Source organism: Apium graveolens, chromosome 5 (assembly GCF_009905375.1).
Source record: "Apium graveolens cultivar Ventura chromosome 5, ASM990537v1, whole genome shotgun sequence".
Taxonomy (NCBI): domain Eukaryota; kingdom Viridiplantae; phylum Streptophyta; class Magnoliopsida; order Apiales; family Apiaceae; genus Apium; species Apium graveolens.
Window position 1 is genome coordinate 292819999 of NC_133651.1, and position 20304 is coordinate 292840302.

Sequence of the window (20304 nt, forward strand, 5' to 3'; positions counted from 1 at the left end):
TACCATAAGTTGAGGTCGGGCGCGCCTTCGATGAAAGAATTCAACTTTTTTTACAGCATCAGGAAATCAATTCCCGGATACCATTTTCTGGTTGTCAACAAATGGTTGAACAACAAGGGATTTAACGAAGGTAAAATCAGCCACGAGAGAGACTGGAAGGAACCATTTTTCTACATTTATGACATCAAAAGGACGCGCGTTCGCTTCAATTTGGAACCAAGTGAGTTCAATGCTCTGGACGCGTCCTCTCTTTTAGGACGCGCCTTCTCTTTCATAATCCCTCATTTTTTATTTTCCCTGTTGTAACCTATCCTCCCTTCTCTTAGACAAAAGGACCCAAAAAGAGCTTACAGGAAAGAAGAAGAAGAGAGCAGAGAAGGTTTTGCAGTATGCTGAAAAACATTTCAACCTCAAAGACATGATTACCGAGGAGAATTTGAAGAAAATAGGAGCTTTGTCCCCACGAGTGGGTTCTCTCTGCAAATTTCGAGATTTCCACAATGGGAAACCCATCCTCACCGCTTCCGAAAACTCCAAAGGGCTCCAAGCCACAGAAATTATTCAGCCAGACGTCAACAAAAAGGTGGATTTAGAGCAAGGTAAGAAATCAAGACGCGTCACGGATATAGGACGCGTCATATTTATGCTCACTTTTTTTTCCTTTAGTTTAGCCTGACCTATAAGCGTTACTTTATATATGCATTATCACCTTGGACGCGTCCTACCCCCTGGCGTGTCTCTTAGGTAAGACGTATCACATCTTTAAGACGCGTCATTCTCACACCCATTTATACATCTTTGCATTCATATATATCTGTCATGCACGTAGACCTTTATATCATGTGATGGGCGCGTCCTACTTTCAGGACGCGTCTTTTTATACATAACTAATCCCTTTTTATGTTTATATCGCAGATATGGCCTCACTCCCCAAAGGCTTCGCAATTGGGGCTTCCAAAAAACTAAGGGCAAGGAAACAGGCTCCTACAAAAGTTGATCCAAAGGCAAAAACCCCACCTCCTGTTGCAACTCCTTCTCCTCCACCCAAGATAATAGACACTACCGTGTTTGACATTCCTGAGGAGGTAGAGGACGCGCCCTTAAAGCATCAAAAAACTATCCCTGATGACCAGTCCTTTGTCCTCAGATATCTGGGCGCGTCCTCAGTGGGTGATTTTTCTGAGGACGAAGTGAGAGGTTGGACCTTCAGGACTGAGCAACAAACAGAGGAGGCTATGGTCAGGGCTGCAGCCGAGCTTCACCTTCATGCCAGGCAGAGTGCCAATATGGCTGCAAGGCTTAGGGCGCGTCTTGCCGTTACTGACACTGCAAAGAACCAGGTCGAAGACAAGGTCAAATCTATGGAAAAATATATTGCCCTGCTTACCCAAGAAAAAGATGCTGAAATCAGACGCTGGAGGGGGAGAGGACGCGTCTGGAGATGGAAAAAGCTGTGTTGGAAGGCAATGTCTCCGCAATAGAGAAGCCAATGGACAGCGTCATCGCCCTGAATTCCACCATGCAGCTAGAGCTTGACCCCCTGAATGATGATAGGCTGCATGGATGGACAGAGGAGAAAAAACTGGTTTATCAGCACGGCTTCCAGGCTGGATTTGAAGAATGGTGCTCTGGGTTCATTGCCAACGATCCAGAGTATACATTCTCAAAGTTTGATGCAGATACCCAGATATGGGTAAATGATTTCAGGGTCAGGACCGCAGAATCCATCAAGAACAAGAGGATTTTTCTGGGCTTAGAAGCAGAGGACGCGTCCCCTGATCCTGCTCCACTTCAGACTCAGCCTCCCCCTGCAGAAGGCCAAGACAAGACACATGACGTGCCTCCTACTTAGGACGCGTCCTTTATCTTTTATGTATTTGAACTATTTAAGGGTGCGGGCCCCTTGAAGCCTTGCAAGTTGTAAAGACTATTTTTGAACATTCACTTGCACTTTTTTTTTCTCAATCATTTACATGGGCACGCCTGGTGTTTAGGGCGCGTCTCCTTTGACTAATTTGTTATCATTTTTACTGCTGTCAAGCAAATATCCATTGTGAGCGCGTCCTCTCTAGTTGGACGCGTCTTTGTTTGTTTTGGAAAGTGCATGAGCACGGCAATACATTGTACTTGTGTGTTTAACCAATGCACAAGGCACGATGGGGCGCATCCTAATTGTTTGTCATGCCTTAATGTTCTCTTAGAAATATTTTATGGTAGGGACTTGCTTTTATTTTTAAATTAAGAGTATCAACCAATATTACTTGGGCGCGTCCTTGGAAATAGTACACTTCCTAGTTACATTTTTACTCAAGTTCTATTGTTCCTTTTAGCAGCCACTACTTCAGTTAACATCCGCGCCTCACCTTTGATCCAAAATAAATCATCCTTCAGGCAGGACGCGTCTTTGACAAGCACTTTTTCTTTTTTACTTATGTTGTCAATATCATAGTAACACCCAGTCTAAAGGAGCATCAACCAAGATAACTTGGGCGCGTCCTCTAAAATAGTACATTTTTTCTTGAGTTTCATTTATATAAAACCCTAGCTTAGGGCGCGTCCTACATTTAGGACGCGTCATGAGACCAAGCAAACTGAGCAAATATCCCTTAGGAAAGTTTCAGAATTTTATTTATAATGCGCTCTGATGTCAAAAGTGCACCAGTCCCACGGCTACTATGCTCTGTGGGGAAATTATTTCTAAAAAATGACCCTTCAACTAGTCCCAAGGTAAGTAGTACATGCACTACCCCCCTAGGCTAGGAGGAATTTATTTAATTCTAGCCTATAAACTGGTCATAAACCAAAATGATAAAAGAAATATGCAAGGGGCCAAAGCCACGCCTTACTGGTAATACTTTCGGAGATGTTCCGCATTCCAAGCTCGCGGAACTAGCTTCCCGTCCATATCTTCAAGGTGATAAGTCCCCTTCCACAAGATAGACTTTATTCTGTACGGTCCTTCCCAATTAGCTCCAAACACTCCATGCTGGGGGGTTCTTTGTATTAGGCATCACTTTCCTAAGTACCAAATCTCCCACCTTCAGCAATTATCCCTTTACCTTCTTGTTATAATACCTTGCGGCGCGTTGCTGATACGCCGCTAGCCTTAGCTGAGAATTTTCCCTCGTCTCCTCTAAGAGATCTAAATGAAGCCTTTGATTAATCTCAACATCTTCTTTCCTATAACAATCTCTGCGGAGTGATCCCGATCCGACTTCCACGGGGACCATAGCTTCATAGCCGTAAGTCAGCATAAACGGCGTTTCTCCCGTAGTAGATTGTGGCGTAGTGTTGTATGACCACATCACCTTCGGGAGTTCTTCAGGCCAATTCCCTTTACATTCCTCCAGCTTGGTTTTAAGGGTATGCTTTATTATCTTGTTAACAGCTTCTGTTTGTCCATTACTTTGAGGATGATAAACCGCTGCAAACTCCTTCTTGATTTTCAATTCCTCACATAATTGTCGCAACTCCTTGCTATCAAACTGCTTCCCATTGTCGGAAATAAGCTTGTAAGGGATTCCAAACCTGCATACAATTGAGTTGAAAATGAAATCCCTGATTTTCTTTGCGGTGATAGAAGCCAGTGGCATAGCTTCCGCCCATTTAGTAAAGTAATCGACCGCAACCACTGCATACTTGACGTCTCCTTTAGCTTTCGGCAATTCTTCGATAAGATCAATTCCCCACATGGTGAACGGCCATGGGCTTGCCATAGGCGTCAAGAGTGTAGCCGGCATAGACGAGTAGTTTACAAAGCGCTGGCAGCGATCACATGCCTTGACGAAATTTGTAGCATCTTCTCTCATTGTGGGCCAATAATACCCTTGTCGCAACACTTTCATTGCCAACGAGTTACCCCCCGAGTGATTGCCACAGATTCCTTCATGCACCTCTCTTAGGATGTAATTTCCTTCATCTTCTTCAACACACCTGAGCAGAGGTTGGTTGAACCCTCTCTTGTATAGGACTTCATCATATATCACATATCTTGCGGCTTGATAACGGAGTCGACGAGCCATAAACTTATCTTCGGGGAGTGTTCCCTTGCGAATGTAAGCTAGGATGGGCGTCATCCATGTTTCCTTAGGAGCCTCATCCACTTGCATAGTTTCTATCTCTGGGATACTAGGAACCTCCTGGATTTCAAGAGGGATGGATCCTAACAATACAGCCTCTTGTTGCGACCCCATTTTTGCCAGAGCATCCGCATTACTGTTTTTCTCCCGCGGAACGCATTCCAATCTAACTTCTTTGAACATTCCAATCAGGCGCTGTGTACATCTCAAGTATAATTCTGTTCGCGGGCCTCTCGCTTGAAATCCCCCATTCACCTGATTCACTACCAACTCCGAGTCACTTCTTGCAATTAAGTTTCGCACCCCCATTTCCAAAGCGATTTTCAGGCCATTAATTAGCGCCTCGTACTCCGCATCATTATTAGTTGCATAAAACTTGAAATGAATTGCGCTCATCAGGTGGTGGTCTTCCGGAGACACAAGTACTATACCCGCACCTGCTCCTCCATTGTTAACCGCCCCATCCACATGCAAGATCCACCAAGCATGCGGAAACTCTTCCAAAGACTCCTCGGCATGAGGTGGATGTAGCATTACCAAAGCTTTATCATCAATTTCAGAATCAAATTCCAATAAGAAATCGGCTAAGGCTTGCCCTTTTATCGCTGTTCGAGGCACATATTCCAAATCAAACTGTCCCAACTCCACAGCCCATTTCAGCATTCTGCCCGATGACTCTGGTTTGTGCAGGACCTGTCGCAGCGGGTACGCTATACGAACTTCAACTCCATGGGCTTGAAAATACGGCCGCAATTTTCTTGACGCAAGAATTAGGGCGTAAACCAGTTTCTCCATACTTGTGTAGCGAGTTTCAGCGTCGTGTAATCGCTTGCTCACGTAGTACACTGGTGATTGCTGCCCATCTTCCTCTCTTACCAGAACTGCACTGATCGAATATTCAGACACTGCGAGGTACAGTATTAGATTTTCCCCATCCAACCGCTTTGACAACATGGGAGGATGTCCCAGTTGCTCCTTGATTCTTTTGAAAGCCTCTTCATATTCTGACGTCCATACAAAGTCTTTCCCAGCTAATTTAATCGCCTTGAAAAACTCCTTGCATCTATCAGACGACTTGGAAACAAATCGATTTAACGCGGCGATTCTCCCAGTCAAACTCTGCACCTGTTTCATATTGGTGGGCGACTTCATATCCAATAATGCCTTGATCTTTGCGGGGTTGGCCTCAATTCCCCTGTTGTTGACAATGAACTCGAGAAACTTGCCCGACTCCACGCCGAACACACATTTTTGCGGATTTAATTTCATACGAAACCTCCTCAGAATATTAAACATCTCCATCAGGTGCTTGATGTGGTCACTCGTCACCTCAGATTTCACCAGCATATCATCCACATACACTTCCATAGTTTTCCCGATTTGATCTTTGAACATCATGTTTACCAACCGCTGATAGGTTGCGCCAGCATTAATCAAACCAAACGGCATTCCTATGTAACAGTATAACCCCCTGTCCGTAATAAAGGACGTATGTTCTTGGTCGGGGCCATACATCGGAATTTGATTGTAACCGGAGTATGCATCCATAAAACTCAATAACGCATGCCCCGCCGTCGCGTCAACCAACTGATCGATTCTTGGGAGCGGAAAGCTATCCTTTGGACAGGCCTTATTGAGATCCGTGAAATCCACACATGTCCTCCACTTCCCATTCGGTTTCTTCACCAGTACCGGATTTGCAAGCCATTCGGGGTAGAAGGATTATTTGATTAGCCCCACCTCCAACAACCGGTCCACTTCTTCTTTTAATGTTATTGCCCTTTCCCCACTTACCGGGCGACGTTTCTAACGCATGCCCTTACAATTCGAAAGGATATTCAAACGGTGACACATTACTTCTGGGTCGATTCCTATCATATCTGAATGACTCCATGCAAAAACATCAAGATTTGCAATTAGGAAGCGGGCAAGACTTCTTCTCATTTCATCAGCCAACTGGGACCCCACTTTCAAAACCTTGTTTGGGTCACTTTTATCAACCGGTATGGATATTGTGTCTTCGGCTGGTCCCGTTTTTTCGGCGGGCAGAGGGATCCTGGGATCCAAATCGAAATCAAAGTCTCGGGGGTCTTCTACTTCCATTTTTGTATCTGAGAGCGTGTCCTCTTGAGTGGGAGCATCCACCCCCAGACGGGACGTATCTTTGAGCAACGCAGCTGAAGAGGGCACGTCCTCGTTTGGAGGAGCATCAACCTCAACTTCATTCAAGGACGCATCCTTCTTTTGAGGAGCATCACCCTTGAAGTTATTGCCGAGACCTTGCAAAATCTCACTTCTTCCCTCCAACTTTTCCCCGTTAACCTCTTTCTGTATAATTTTCTCTGTATGACTCACCACCACTTCTTCTACGCTACGGATTTCCGAAACACGTCCCTGCGTCAAAAAAGAGTTTCCAGAGGTATTGGTTTCTTCCTTTCCGGGGCTTTCAACAAAATAGTGGGCATGGACCTCTCCACTTGGTTTTGTATGAATATCTTCTATATCTTCAAATGGAAGACCTTTCCCTTCATACCTTCTTCTGCGAAATTCCTTGACAACCTTGTGATAGCAGTCGCGTGACTCATATTATGACCCTCTCAGACTGCTAACTCCGTTTGGCGTTGGGAATTTTATCATCAAGTGGTGTATCGATGTTATCACCCTGAACGCTCGCAACCAAGGTCTGCCGACCAGCACATTGTGCGCGGAATCCTGATCTAGCACCTTGAAATCTATCATTTGAGTAACCGACAAAGCTCCTTCCCCGAGCGTGACGGGAAGCCTGACCGAACCCATAACTCTCACGGTTTCCCCAGTAAATCCATAGACGTGTGCATCTTTGAAATACATGTCGCTATCTGGGAACCCAGCTTTTTGTAGGTGCTGTAGTACAAGATGTTTGTAGAACTCCCATTATCCAAGAAGACTCGATGTACGTTCATTGCCCCAATAAGCATGGTAATCACCAGCGCATCGTTGTGAGGATGATGCACCCACCTAGATTCTTTTTCCTTGAACGTAATATCAGTGGACTCCCCCTTAAAGACCTTCGGGGGTCTGTCTTCCAAGCTGTGGATGTTGGTGAGCGGTGGATGTCTCGCTTCTCTCGCATTTCTTTCCAGTGCTCGATTACTATCACCAACGAAAGGGTGTCCTCCAAATATTGCCCTAATACTGCCGGCCCTCTGAAACTTGACCTCTGCTATTTTCTCAACATCCTCCGCCCGCGGGGGCTGTCTTTCATCTTTACCCTTGTCATCAAGCCCCCTACGTCGCTTCACCTTGTCAATCCATTCTCCCAGGTGTCCAGCCTTGATCAATTCCTCAATCTCATCCCGCAGGTGACGACACTCGTGGGTGTCATGGCCAGTAGACTCATGGTAGTCACAATACTTCTTTTTATCTCTGCTTTGCCATAATGTTAGACGGTTGGGCTTCTTGAAGATTCCCCTACCCTTATTTACCTCGAAGATATGATCAATGGACGCTGCCAGCGGTGTATAATTGCTGACTCTTCTCTCGTAGTTCGATGGTGGGCTCCATTCTCTTCGCGAGCTCACAGCATTTACCCTGTTAGGGCTTCTAGCCGTTCGCCGATAATCCGGGCTCACGGATCTGTCCCTTCTCTTGGATCGCCCCTTGGAGTTATAGGTATTGTCATTCTTTTTTGTTTCTGCAAGCGACTGCTCGATTGCTTTGAACGACTCCGCCTGCGCAAGCACATCAGCCAACGATACTGGGTCCTTCCCTTGTAGGTGCTTCCAGAAATCCGTCCCCACACGCAACCCAGCTATAAGCAATATTTTCAACGTTTCATCAGTTGCACCCCTCACCAAAGTAGATTCTGCGTTAAACCTCTTGAAATACGAAGTCAAACTTTCTCCTTCCTTTTGTTTCACATTAGCCAGCGTGGTAACAGGTGGTGTGTACTTCACCGTGGCTTGGAATTGTGTCAAAAACAAAGTTTTCATCTGTTCCCAGGATGTAATTACACCTGGACCAAGTTTTTGGAACCACTGCTGAGCGCCTTCTCTGAAAGTGGCTGCCAAGAGACGGCATCGAGCCAAATCAGGTACCTGATATACATCCATTTCAATGTTAAAACGCCCCAAGAATTCCACAGGATCAGAGTTCCCGTGGAAACGCAAGTCATTGGTTGTGTTCCGGTATCCCGCGGGCAATTGGGCCTCCCTCACAATAGCAGCAAAAGGAGAAGGAGCTTGCGCAGTCGCCGTCACTCTTCCTCCCTCAAGATGGTTGAGCAACCTCTTAAGGTCGTTCACATTAAACGTCCCTACCCCAGGAATGGTTTGAACATTAGGCTGCTGGGGTTGTTCTGCGACTTGCTGAAATTCCCCTTGATTACCCCCCGGGTGTGGCGGAGGATCTCGCCGCCCTTCGCCCTGAGGCTGCGGCGGTGGCGCGTTACCATTTTAGTCCTGGATATTTTCCCGTGCGCGAGATTCATCTTGACCGCGTCTCAGAATTTCATCATTGTTCTGCATTCTTATTTGAATTCGCCCGTCGTCATGGTCATGAGGACGCGCCCCAGACCCATTACCAGTAACGCTGTGGGAAGCTACGGGAATAACGGCGGGGGCTTCTCCAGCGGAGTGCGCTCCACCTCTCCTACCATTGTAAGGGGCTTTTCCGTATTGGTATCCCATTCTTCCTCGTCCATTCCTCTGATATCCCCGGTAGAAATTCACGGGCCTTCCTCGCGGAGGGGCACGCTCGTGCTCGCGGTGCCGCACCCCGTCATCCCTTTGGAATGCGGGGGGCACACGCGTCGTATCACGGGGCCTCGCTTCTCCGGCGTTTTCTTTCTTTTGCCATTCTACCAGCAACATCCTCAAATCGTCGTCCTCCAACCTTATGCCAAGCCTCCTTCTCAAGGCTGAAAGATCCCTTCCTCCTTCGTCCTGGTTTTGAGTGTCCTCCGCACGACGACGCTCGTCCATCGTACGCCCAGACCTATGCGGGTGTGGCACTACCTGGTTGCCTAGGCGGGGCCTTTCTCTGCCTTCAGTGTCCTCATCCGCAAGCTCCACAATAGGCTCTACGTCATCCGAATACTCCAAACGTCGTGGAGTGATTCGCGGGTTTTCCCGGCTCCCTTGGGTATCTCCTTCAACTACAGGGGCCTTCCCCAAGGCATGACCATGACGGGGAAGACGGCGACCTCTCCTCGTCTTTCGACGCTCCACCGTGTTTAGTCTTGAGTTAAAGCTGTTAAGAGTATCCCCCATGCGATATAATTGCTCCAATATATCAGCGTTGCTGATGAGAACCGGAGGTGTCCCCCTACATCCGGAGCCCTTGGTGGATCCGCCATGTTTCTGGGAACGTAAGGTTCATGGCGAGTATAATGCCCCCCGCCTTCTCCTTCAGACCTGCTGTCACTTCCATCATAAGAACTTCCATCACGATTGTAAGACATCTTTTCCTCCCAAGATTGCGACCTTAATTAGCACCCCTCCTTCTAGCGCCAATTTGTTGATGGAGGAATCTGGTAACAACAAAGATTGAGGTTTCTCGCCGGAACTAAGATCTGTGACGATGGTTCTTTGCCGAAAACTTAAGCGGTGTGTGGTTGATTGTGGTTGTTTTAGGCTGAGATTGATCAGAGTAAGTGGTGGCTCTCTTTTCAGCTCTCAACTTCCTACCCTCTCAATGTGCCTACGTACCCTTTATATAGGGATCAAGCCTGACGTAGTTCTCGTAGAACAGGAAGTCTAATGAGTTTAGACTTCTTACTCCTAAGCCCAGTAGAAGCCTATCCGATATCCATCTTCCGCTAGCTTTAGGAATGTCCAACTATGAGGCCCAACCGCAAAGGCCCAAGGCTCGTCCGTAATCGTAGGACTTCACGGATAGTGCATCTCCCTGCGCAAGGATAACACTCCGCTACAGCTATCTCCCTTGATTTACGAACGCAGGTATAGCCACGGTTCACCCCAAATGCCAGACGCGTCCCTGTCCCCCGAATGAGGATAACCCACCAGATAGCAGGACAGGTGATCCCGAGCTCTTGGGTGCAAAGTGCAGGATGACTCCAAAGTTCTCCAACGAGGACACCCGTTGAATACAAGAACAGAGCTCCCAAAGCACACACCAAAGTAAACCCCACATCCCCAACGAGGACACCCGTTGAATACAGGAGGAGGCCTTCAATCATCAGGCATACCCCTGGAGGCCTTCAAGCTTTTCACGGACATCCCCCTCCTTGACCTTCTCAAGGAGGGAATTCTTCAAAGAGTACCTGCAACAAATACATTAGTAAAAATAACCTCCATTGCTCCTCTCCATGCAAGCTTTGTCCTGAATTCAACATCAAAAAGTATATAGATCAAACACAGGACGCGTCCTAACCAACTGGGCGCGTCCTAACCTCCACAAATCCAACCCTACTTTAATCGTTTCTTATAACATGTAAAGTCACAGGACACGTCCTAGAATATAGGGCGTGTCCTTAACCTTATTAGACTTGCACCGTCTCCTCTAAACCATCACGCACAACATTTCACTTTCAACGACACATCCTTGCTAAGGTAGGCGCGTCCTAAAGCATCCATCACCATAAGATTTCACCTGCCAAGCACTTTCATAATTATTGACGTGTCCATAACGCCTGAGCTCGTCCTTCCTTGAACATGCACTCTTCTCGCCTCGTAACATATCCCTTCCTAAGTAGGCGCGTCCTCAATACTTGGACGCGTCCTCACTTTCACAACGCAATACTGAGTTTGACTGTAATTAGCCCGCATTTGACCCGAGTCAATCCAATGCCAAATTTTGGGTATAACAGCTTCTCTTGCCACTTCTTCATCACGTGTTTTGATTTGGGCTGCTGTTGGATTTTGTGGAAGAAGGGTTGGCTCAACATCACTCTCAATTGCTTCCCACAAACTCATAACTTTCAAATATGATTTCATTTTGATAGCCCATGAACTATAATGATCTCCTTTGAATAATGGAATAGAGACGGAGAAATTGTTTAATGCCATGGAAAATATTAAGGATAATATATATATATATATATATGTATATGTGTATTTTTATAAGAGTTTTATAAGTCCTGGATCATATGGCTCTGATGCCAATGTTGTAAAACCTTTGAGAAAAAAGACACCTACATTTTTTTTTGGAGAAAACTTGTACTGCTATATTTCTTGTTATAAAACTCAAGGTAAACTAGTCATTATATAGGCTTTACAAACATATTAAAACTAACTACTACCCAAACTAACCACTACTAATTAATGGGTAAATTACATGTCCATAATTTACTCTACAACTTCACTACCCCACTACTAAACAATTCTAAAATAATATTTTTCTCTAATAATTAATCTATTGCTAAATATCTAATAATTAAATAAACAAATAATTAATAACTAAATTTAAGATTATTCCAACAACTTCAAGGTATCACACTATTACTAATTGATCACTGAGCTTGTTGAGCTCTTCATATACAGATAGGTATTGTGAAATTCTTAGATTATCATGTGTGAGTTACCTTTTATTCAACTGTTTGGATTTGAAATGAACTAGGTTAAAGGTAAATCCGTAAATGTTTTAACGAGGAGTTCGCTGACTACTATACTAATGAGTTATTTCATGTTTTTATCGGTGTTAGGCGCTATGAAACTTGGACATAGGTATGGACACCCAACACTCAAGGCTAAAAACATGCAAAATTTACAAAATGCTTACAAGTCTGACACTTAAGACACATATCTATGTTGGTTACTTTCATCCAAGTCCCGCTAACGTAGAAATTAATACCTGCTAGCAGGGGCGAACCTACACTTAGACGGGAGGGGCCTTGGCCACCCCCAACTTTCCTGGATTATACTGTAGGTAGTTTTTTATTTATTATCCTCTGTGATGAGAGCCAAGGTCACAAAATATACCGGAAAAACTATCTTGACAAAAGACTGTTGCATAGTTTAAGAGGTTAAAAAAGGTAACCGTGTCTATACGACATATATAATCAGTGTATACAGAGATAAGAAGCTGATGAATCATGAAGGGTAATTGGTAATACAAATTTTAGTTAAACAAAAAAAATGACTAGTTTAGCTCTCAATATTCATTATATCTTATGTATCATATTAGAAATTTTGGCCCTCCTCAGACACAATCCTGCGTCCGCCCCTGCCTGCTAGAGCCTAGCCTATTGTCCGTCTTTCTCCCAATGTTTGTTCTAACTATCAGTTAGCCTAGAGATCAAATTATACTCTGGCAGCAAAGGCTGGCTAGCTTTCTGTTTAATTCCTTTTGCAGACCCTCATTAGTTAAGAAAATAAAGCTCATTTAAATATACTCTCATCCTCTTTTTTGTTGTTTGAACAACTGAAGTTCAACTTTACTTCACAAGCTTGAATTTTTCATCATCTATAATTGTATCAAATTATGCAAGGCCAAAGGTAATTAGGAGCATCTTTCTAAGACACATGTAACAATGTATTTCACATTATCTGCGCAAAACCCAGTAGTAAATCAAGATTTTAGTTGGTGTTAAATGGTCGTATGGGACTACAAGACTGTTAAGATGGAAATAGAGACACAACATAAGCATATTAGATTGTTAGCCTACCACATATATAACTAGATATTTTAGATCCTCTGTGCAAAACCCAGGAAGTAGTCAAGATATAAGTTGGTCTAAAATGATCATATTGGACTACAAGACTATGCTAAGCAGGGAATAGAGACACATAGAAATGGAGATGTTCTTTGGTAGATGATTTTTGATGATGTAAGAGTTGATGAGATGAACTAGTGAATAAAGGTGGGTTAGGGTTTGAAATTTTTAAAAAAAAACTTTGAATGATTATTTTGTTGTGGCAGTCAATTGTTGTGCCATTAGCAGAAAAAATTAACCTGCTTGTATTCTATTTTGGCTTTGTTACCTTGAAATATTGGGTCAGTAGGGACATTCTGTATTAGATTGTTCATAATGATTATTTTGCTGTGGCAGTCAATTGTTGTGCCATTAGCAGAAAAAAGTAACCTACTTGTATTTTATTCTGGCTTTGTTACCTTGAAATATTGGGTCTGTAGGGACATTCTGTGTTAGATTGTTCATAAATTTTACTCAATTTTATACAACAATTTGGATATGTAAAGAGGTGTGCTAACTTGAACTGGTCTGCTTGTGCTGTAGACATTATATGGGATTTTTCTGGCAATAGAGAATGTTGTGCCTTTAAATATTGGGGAGTGCTGTGGACAGAGTTGTTCCATACCTGACCAAACTCACACTCTTTGTCATGGATGATGCGTCTTTAGTTGTAATATTTTCCACATCAGATAAGATAACTTCACAAGTGAAAGTCGGGAATTACAGAAATGAGGCGGGATCTATATGGTATGTAAGTTAGGATTACAAGGTCGTGAGAACCTTGTAACGAGAGTAATAATATCTCCTTCACGGGCAGTTTTCTACAACATCGAATAGGTAAAATAGGAGCACTGATGGAATGTAAGAGCAAGTCCAACAAGTGCCTTATACTGTCCTAAGTTCAAATGTAGGGTACTTGATCAAAAAAGTAGATCCAGTAGTGTCCTAGTAATGCTTTATATCACTAGGACAACTTCTTTAAGCCCTATTCACCAATATGCATGCCTTATTTCAATTTTATCAATAAAAAAATTGATTTCCCTCCTTTTTACACATCTCTCTAATCTTATCTCATCTTTTCTTTTCCATTCAATTGTAATTCAAATATATTATTATTTTAATAATAAAACACAAATACAAGGCAAATTTTTGGAGTTCATGTACACACATTTTGTCCTAAACTACTAGAACACCATATTTTATAATATTTATAAGGCAACTAGTAGGACACTATTGGATTTGCTCCAAGTGCTATAAACATATTTTGAAAGAATGTTAGAATTCCCAATACCGAACACTTTTATCTTTAAGCTACTTAAAAATCTTATTCAGAAGATGATATTGCATATAATTTCCCAAAACTTTGTTAATTATATTTTTGTATTTGAAATTTCTTATTTTATGAACTTTACTTTTGATAAATTAGATTATTTGCGGGTTAAGTTGAAAATTTTAAAAAGTACATTTACTCTTTCTAACGGATTCACTCCCTATATATATTTTAGTGTATACTCAGAAGAAAGGTATTGAAAGAAAAAGTTATGTGGATGCATCAGATGGACTTTCGATCACTGAACCATGGTTTAGAGTTTTCAGACAGTTGTCTTTGTATCCTTGGTAAAGCGAAGATAAAAAGTACATAAAAGGGATCCAATTCCGTTTCATTATGCTGTCCTGACAAAGTTGTAATGCCGTCTTAAGTTTTAAAGAGATGTATGTATAATTTAAGTATTGAGATTATAATGTTCATAGCTGCATTGATTCTATGAATTGTTTTTGGTCATGTAAAGGTCAAAAGAGTTAACATGGTTATTGGTTTGTGATATAGGGAGTGTACAGATTATACATTTTCAATGTTGCCATCGGCTTGTAGTATTATGACAGTCAAGAAAACGATACATTTTGGTGTTTCAAAGTTGTTTCCGAATGCACCAAGACATTTGTGAAAACATGAATGCTGAGACTTTTCCTTGTGCAGATATCTTGGTTTGACTTGAGTAGATGAAGCTAGCGGCTGGTATGGTGGTACATTCCTTGGTGATCAAGGTGAAAACAGTGAGATTTACAAGCATTATGCTGAAATTCATTTTGGATGCCCATTTTTGTTTTAGTGTTTAGTAATTAGAGTGATATCGAGTAACGACTCAGCAATTTTAAACAAATTGAAATGGAATATTGATCCTGAAAAATTAAAGTGTTATTAGTGTTGCAATGACTCACTATTTATATTTTGTGCAATTGGTAAAATATTTATTCTTTTATCTAAAGGGGGACATTTGCTCTTTGATAATCAGTCTTTTCAAGTTTCATTAAACCCAAGTGTCTTAACAAGTAGGGTCCGTAACCATTCCCTGGTCGTGCAACAAAAAAAATATCACAAATCCAAATTCAAGTCTTACGACTTACATACAATTATATAACTTTATTCCTGGCCAAGAGCTTAACAGGGATTCACTAATGTAGAATCATGCCCTCACTAACATAGAAAACATTATAAATTTATGACTACATTTATTTACAAAAACTTACTTACAGATACTTAACAAAAGTTCAGTAAAACTAAAAATTCATAAAAAAAAATACATTTGTTTTTTATTTTATTTTTTCTATTTTAGCCCCCCCCCCATGTCTATAATTTTCTCGTTTCCCCACTGCTATTATGGTCTTTTCTTCCATCTATTTTGATGCTAGAAACACATAGGTAAATCCCCTGTACATCACTTCTGAAATTGGGAGTACACTTTCGTAGTGGAAAAAAACATTATAATAGTGTTTAATGAAATATACTAATATAGTAGTATTCTAAAATATCATTGTTTGTTAAAACAAGTTTGATTAATCTTCCGTTAATTACCATTTCATTCCTATATTTTTTTTTACTGTTTCAGTTTTTAGAATCAAATTAATTGTTGAATTATATTTTTGGTTATAAATACGACTAATATATTAAATATTATTTTAATATTATATGTAAGTTACCCAATTATCGTTCTAATAAATGTTTATGATTAATTTTCGATTATAAGTAGATTTCTTAACAAATTACGCCTTATTTCCCTATTTTTACAATATGCATAAATAGTAGTACATAATATTTCTAATCATCTATACTATCTATGCTATATTATAATAGATGAAATATTAAAAATTTGATAGTCGGTCAGTCGGTCCTTGTTTAAATTACTTAATTACCCTTATTTAATTATTCTAATTTTAATTACTGGGTCGATCAATTCTAATTTTAATTAATATTGAAGTCAATTTCCTCTATTCCTTTACCAATTTCATTTTTGTTTTATATCGAACTATATATCATTATAATTTATATTAAATTCATTTTCTTCTATCAATAATAGTTTTTTAAGGTACCAACATAATAGAGATATTATATTTTTTTTGCTAAATAGAGACATTATATTTTTACACTCAATAAAATAATAATTTCATTATAATAAGGTTTCCTCCCTTACCAATATTTTTTTTTTGACCAAATCACTTTAATTAAGTTTAAATGTTCTAAAAAATTATGAACATATACGTTTACTTATATAATTATCATGAAATCTTATAATGATCAAAATTAAGAATTGAATTCAAGTATTTTTTTAAATTATGTAATATTAAAAAAATTATGTGTCCGCACGGGTTTTAAGCTAGTGTGCAGTGTTCAAAAATCCCCGATTTTAAAAAAAAAACCCCGATTAATGCCCGATTAATCCTTAAAAAATATTTGGCCGATCTATTTTTTAAAATCCGATTAATATTTATAAATTAATTTTGAATTATATATTTCATCATAAATAAGGTAAATATATTAAATATTATTAAAATATTTAAATATATCTGATTTTTGTTCTGATTAATCCCTCCGATTAATCCCCGATTTACCGATTAATCCATAATCGGTACCTAAACCGATTAGTACCGATTACCGATTTTTACAAGTATGCTAGTGTGTTTTTAATATAACAAATTATGATTTTAGATTTCTGACGATTTATAGACTGTTAAGAAAAATACACAAAATGGAAATAGACATGTAAAAACAGTTCAGTGCATGAGTTGCAGAGGTCAGACTCTCCTTTTAATTGTTGGGCTAAATTACAGAGCTCAGACTTTGAAACTAGGACATAGTTACAGCATATAATCACAGAACAGGGTAGGAGACAGCTGCTTAGGGTTCTGCATGAGTTGTTCATACGACTACTTAAAGTTTGATTAAATTAGTCAGACCTCCACGTGCTTCTGCCAACTCTCTCTCTTGCTCCATCCTTTTATTACTTGCCTGCTGCAATTCCCCATTTCATTTCTGCTACTACTTCACTCCATTAACTCTCTCTCTCTCTCTCTCTCTCTCTCTCTCTCTCTCTCTCTCACCACAATAATCTCAAGAACTAAATCATATTTGCTAAAACAAAATGACTATAGAAGTTGTTGAAGAAGATTGTGGAGATGGAAGCATGTTATGCACAAACCATCCTTACAAAAACAACACCCCTGGTGGGATCTGTGCTTTTTGTCTCCAAGAAAAACTTGGCAAACTTGTCTCTTCTTCTTTCCCTATCACTATCTTCCCTTCTTCCTCTTCTCCTTCTCCATCTTTCAGATCTCACCATAACTTCACCACCACTTCTACAACAACTACATATACAAACCCATCTTCAGCTTTATCAAACACTCAAAATGAATGCCACCACCACAACCATAACTTCAAGATCTCCAAGATTCCTTATTTTCTCACTCATAAGAAGAAAGTGAAAGAGTCGTCTTCAGATAATCATAACAACAATGCTATGATTTTTAAGAGAAGCAAATCAACTGTGACTCCAAGAAGAGGGGTGCATTTCAATGAGTTTGAAGATTTCAGTGCACATAAAAGAAGGTTTTTCTCATTCAGGCATTTCAACAAACAGTCAGTGGGCAAGAAAGTCCCGGAGATGAAACAGATTAGCTACCCATCTTCCTCTCACTCTACAAACATGGGGTTCTCGTCAACATCTAGAGAGAGAAGTTGGAAGAAAGAAAATGTGGTTGTGGTGGAAGAAAATGAAAGCCCAGATCAAGTTTCATTTGACCGGAAAGTTTCTAGATCAAGATCTGTTGGGTGTGGTAGTAGAAGCTTTTCGGGCGACTTTTTCGAGAGAATCTCAACCGGATTTGGTGACTGTAGTACCCTCCGGCGAGTTGAGTCACATAGGGAAGGTAAATCAAGAACTCGCCGGAGCTCCGGCGCCGGTGCCGGAAGTCAAGATAGTATTAAACAAAGATTGAAATGTGGGGGTTTATTTAGTGGGTTTATGTTGAATTCCTCATCAAGTTCATCTTCCTCATCTTCTTATTGGGTTTCATCATCAAATGAGGATAATAATAGTGTAAATGTGAAAGCTCCGGTGGCCGGAGCCGCCAGGATGAAGGCGGCACATGGGCGGAGTAAGAGTTGGGTTTGGGCTCTTGCAAGTCCAATGAGGGCTTTCAGTAAGCCCACTGCAAAAAGAGATGGAACTAAAAATGTTGGCCCAAACTTAGGTGCAATCCCTTCTTTGTTGGCTGCAAGAAGTTGAGAATTTAAAGGTTGTTCAGAATTTCTACTAAATTTTTGGTTCTTAATAACTTTGTACTGTCTTGAGTAAATTACAAACAAGCTAGTACTATTATTGTTCTTGAATCTGGCTATCTATGTACACGTAGGTATGTAACTATGATGTGCACTTTTGTTGTTAAAGAAAGATGTTCAAGTAACTTTTTGTAATATTTTGATGTGTACAATTTGTATATTTATTATAAATAGCAAAAGGATGAAGATTGATAAAATGATTCTAACTTTTGTGCATGGACAAGTCTAGTTTGATGAGTAACTTTTTTGTGAATAAAGTTTTTGGATTAGATTTGGATCTTTTTGGCCAGTGTCTCAAATCTACGAGTCTATTCTATGTCTTTTTGTATATTCAGGTATGCATGTGAATTGTGAAGGTTGCATATGCACAACTAATCAGGGTAGTTAAGATATTAATTCACTCCTTCAAGTTCAGTTAATGAGTCAAAGTAAGCACATGCTTGCTTGCATGGTGGTTGAGGAGCACATTGAAAGATCAATTGACAGCTACATATCTTTGATAGATCTACAAAGTAATTGTACAACCGACTCAAATTTTTCTCTGATTTCATAGTCAGTTAATCTTTACACTAGGGCTAAGGCTGGACAAATAAACCGCTCAACCGAATCCAATCGCTCAATCGCTTCCAATCGCTTAATCGCTCGCAACCGAACCACATTTACGGATAATCGTGAAACGCATGTTGGTTGTGGATTTAAATTTTAAAAACCGCTCATTTGCGGTTTGGATGCGGTTTTAAATTCTTAAAAATCGCAAAATCACAACCGCAACTCGCAACATATATTTATAATACAATATATTTCCAAAAATGTAGTTGATATCATATAAATTAATAAGTATACACATTTATCAACTAATCTTAAGTTAATGTTAGGACTTCATTCATCAAATTCACAATCATTATAAGATATATAACCAAACAAATGAAAAATATAATTAACATGTCATTTTTTTATCATTTTCTTTTTTTTTTCTCGCATCCACATTTTTGTATGTTTTTAATATCCTTACTCCACACGGAGCATTAGTTTATATTTTATTTTTGAATGTAATTTATCACGTAACTTAAACTTCAATTTATTAATAATCCAAATTTATTTTTTTGCAAATTATTAATTATTTTAAAATAAGTGGTTGAACCGCAAACCGATCCGCAATAACCGCAAATGCGGTTGGCGGTTGCGGATGACAATTTTTTAAAACCGCTTTTACGGTTGCGGATGACAATTTTTTAAAACCGCTCTTCGCGGTTTGGTTCGACTTTTACCTCAAAACCGATCCGATCCGAACCGCGTACACACCTACTTTACACTATCAAAGGGTTGAGTCGATTAACCTGACAAGTCCTTGATGAATGACTGCAATTAGGATATAGCAACTGCAAAATAATAATTTTCTCTGTCCCGTTTATTTCTATACAAATATCTCATTCAATTTTATACATTTCAAATTTACTAAAAATACTAAGAAATAGTAAAAAAATTAATAATATAAAAATCAACCACTTCCACTACTTTCTCCCATTACACTCACTTTATTCATTAAATATTGAATGATCCCACCACTTTACCCCCATACTTTTTCTCACTAAATTACATTTTTTTCTCTCCTATCTCACTACATTACCAAAACTAATATTATTTTAATGAATTTATTGTTATCCGTAATACAAATGGTTTGGCCGGACTGTAAAGTTTAACTTTTTTTTAATTAACTTGAATTATAACATTACAATATCTTAGGAATTCTCAAAATGAATCGGAATCGAACGCATGAAATGAGAGTGTATAAGGCTTTAAGCACTTGTATTATTTAATCGCGGTGGAGTTTGATGACTAAAGTTTAATCATTGATAATAGGAAAAGAGTGATATGAACGATGCAATTGAATAAAAGCAGTGAAAGGATAAGTGTTGATACTTGATAATGAAGATGTCTCTTATATGCAAAAAGACACTAGAAAAAGCTGTCTCTCAGTG

The 20304-nt window shown here is 40.2% G+C and overlaps 1 protein-coding gene across 1 annotated transcript; it reads left to right on the plus strand.

Moving 5' to 3' along the window:
- Positions 1 to 16763: 16763 nt before the first annotated feature.
- On the plus strand, positions 16764 to 18460 carry LOC141659146 (uncharacterized). Its single transcript, XM_074465896.1, has one exon. The coding sequence runs from the start codon at positions 17130 to 17132 to the stop codon at positions 18270 to 18272; it is 1143 nt and encodes a 380-aa protein (XP_074321997.1). The 5' UTR covers positions 16764 to 17129; the 3' UTR covers positions 18273 to 18460.
- Positions 18461 to 20304: the final 1844 nt, after the last annotated feature.

Bases quoted from the DNA above. Each gene is read 5' to 3' on its own strand.
- LOC141659146 (XM_074465896.1), top strand. From the start codon at position 17,130: ATGACTATAGAAGTTGTTGAAGAAGATTGTGGAGATGGAAGCATGTTA.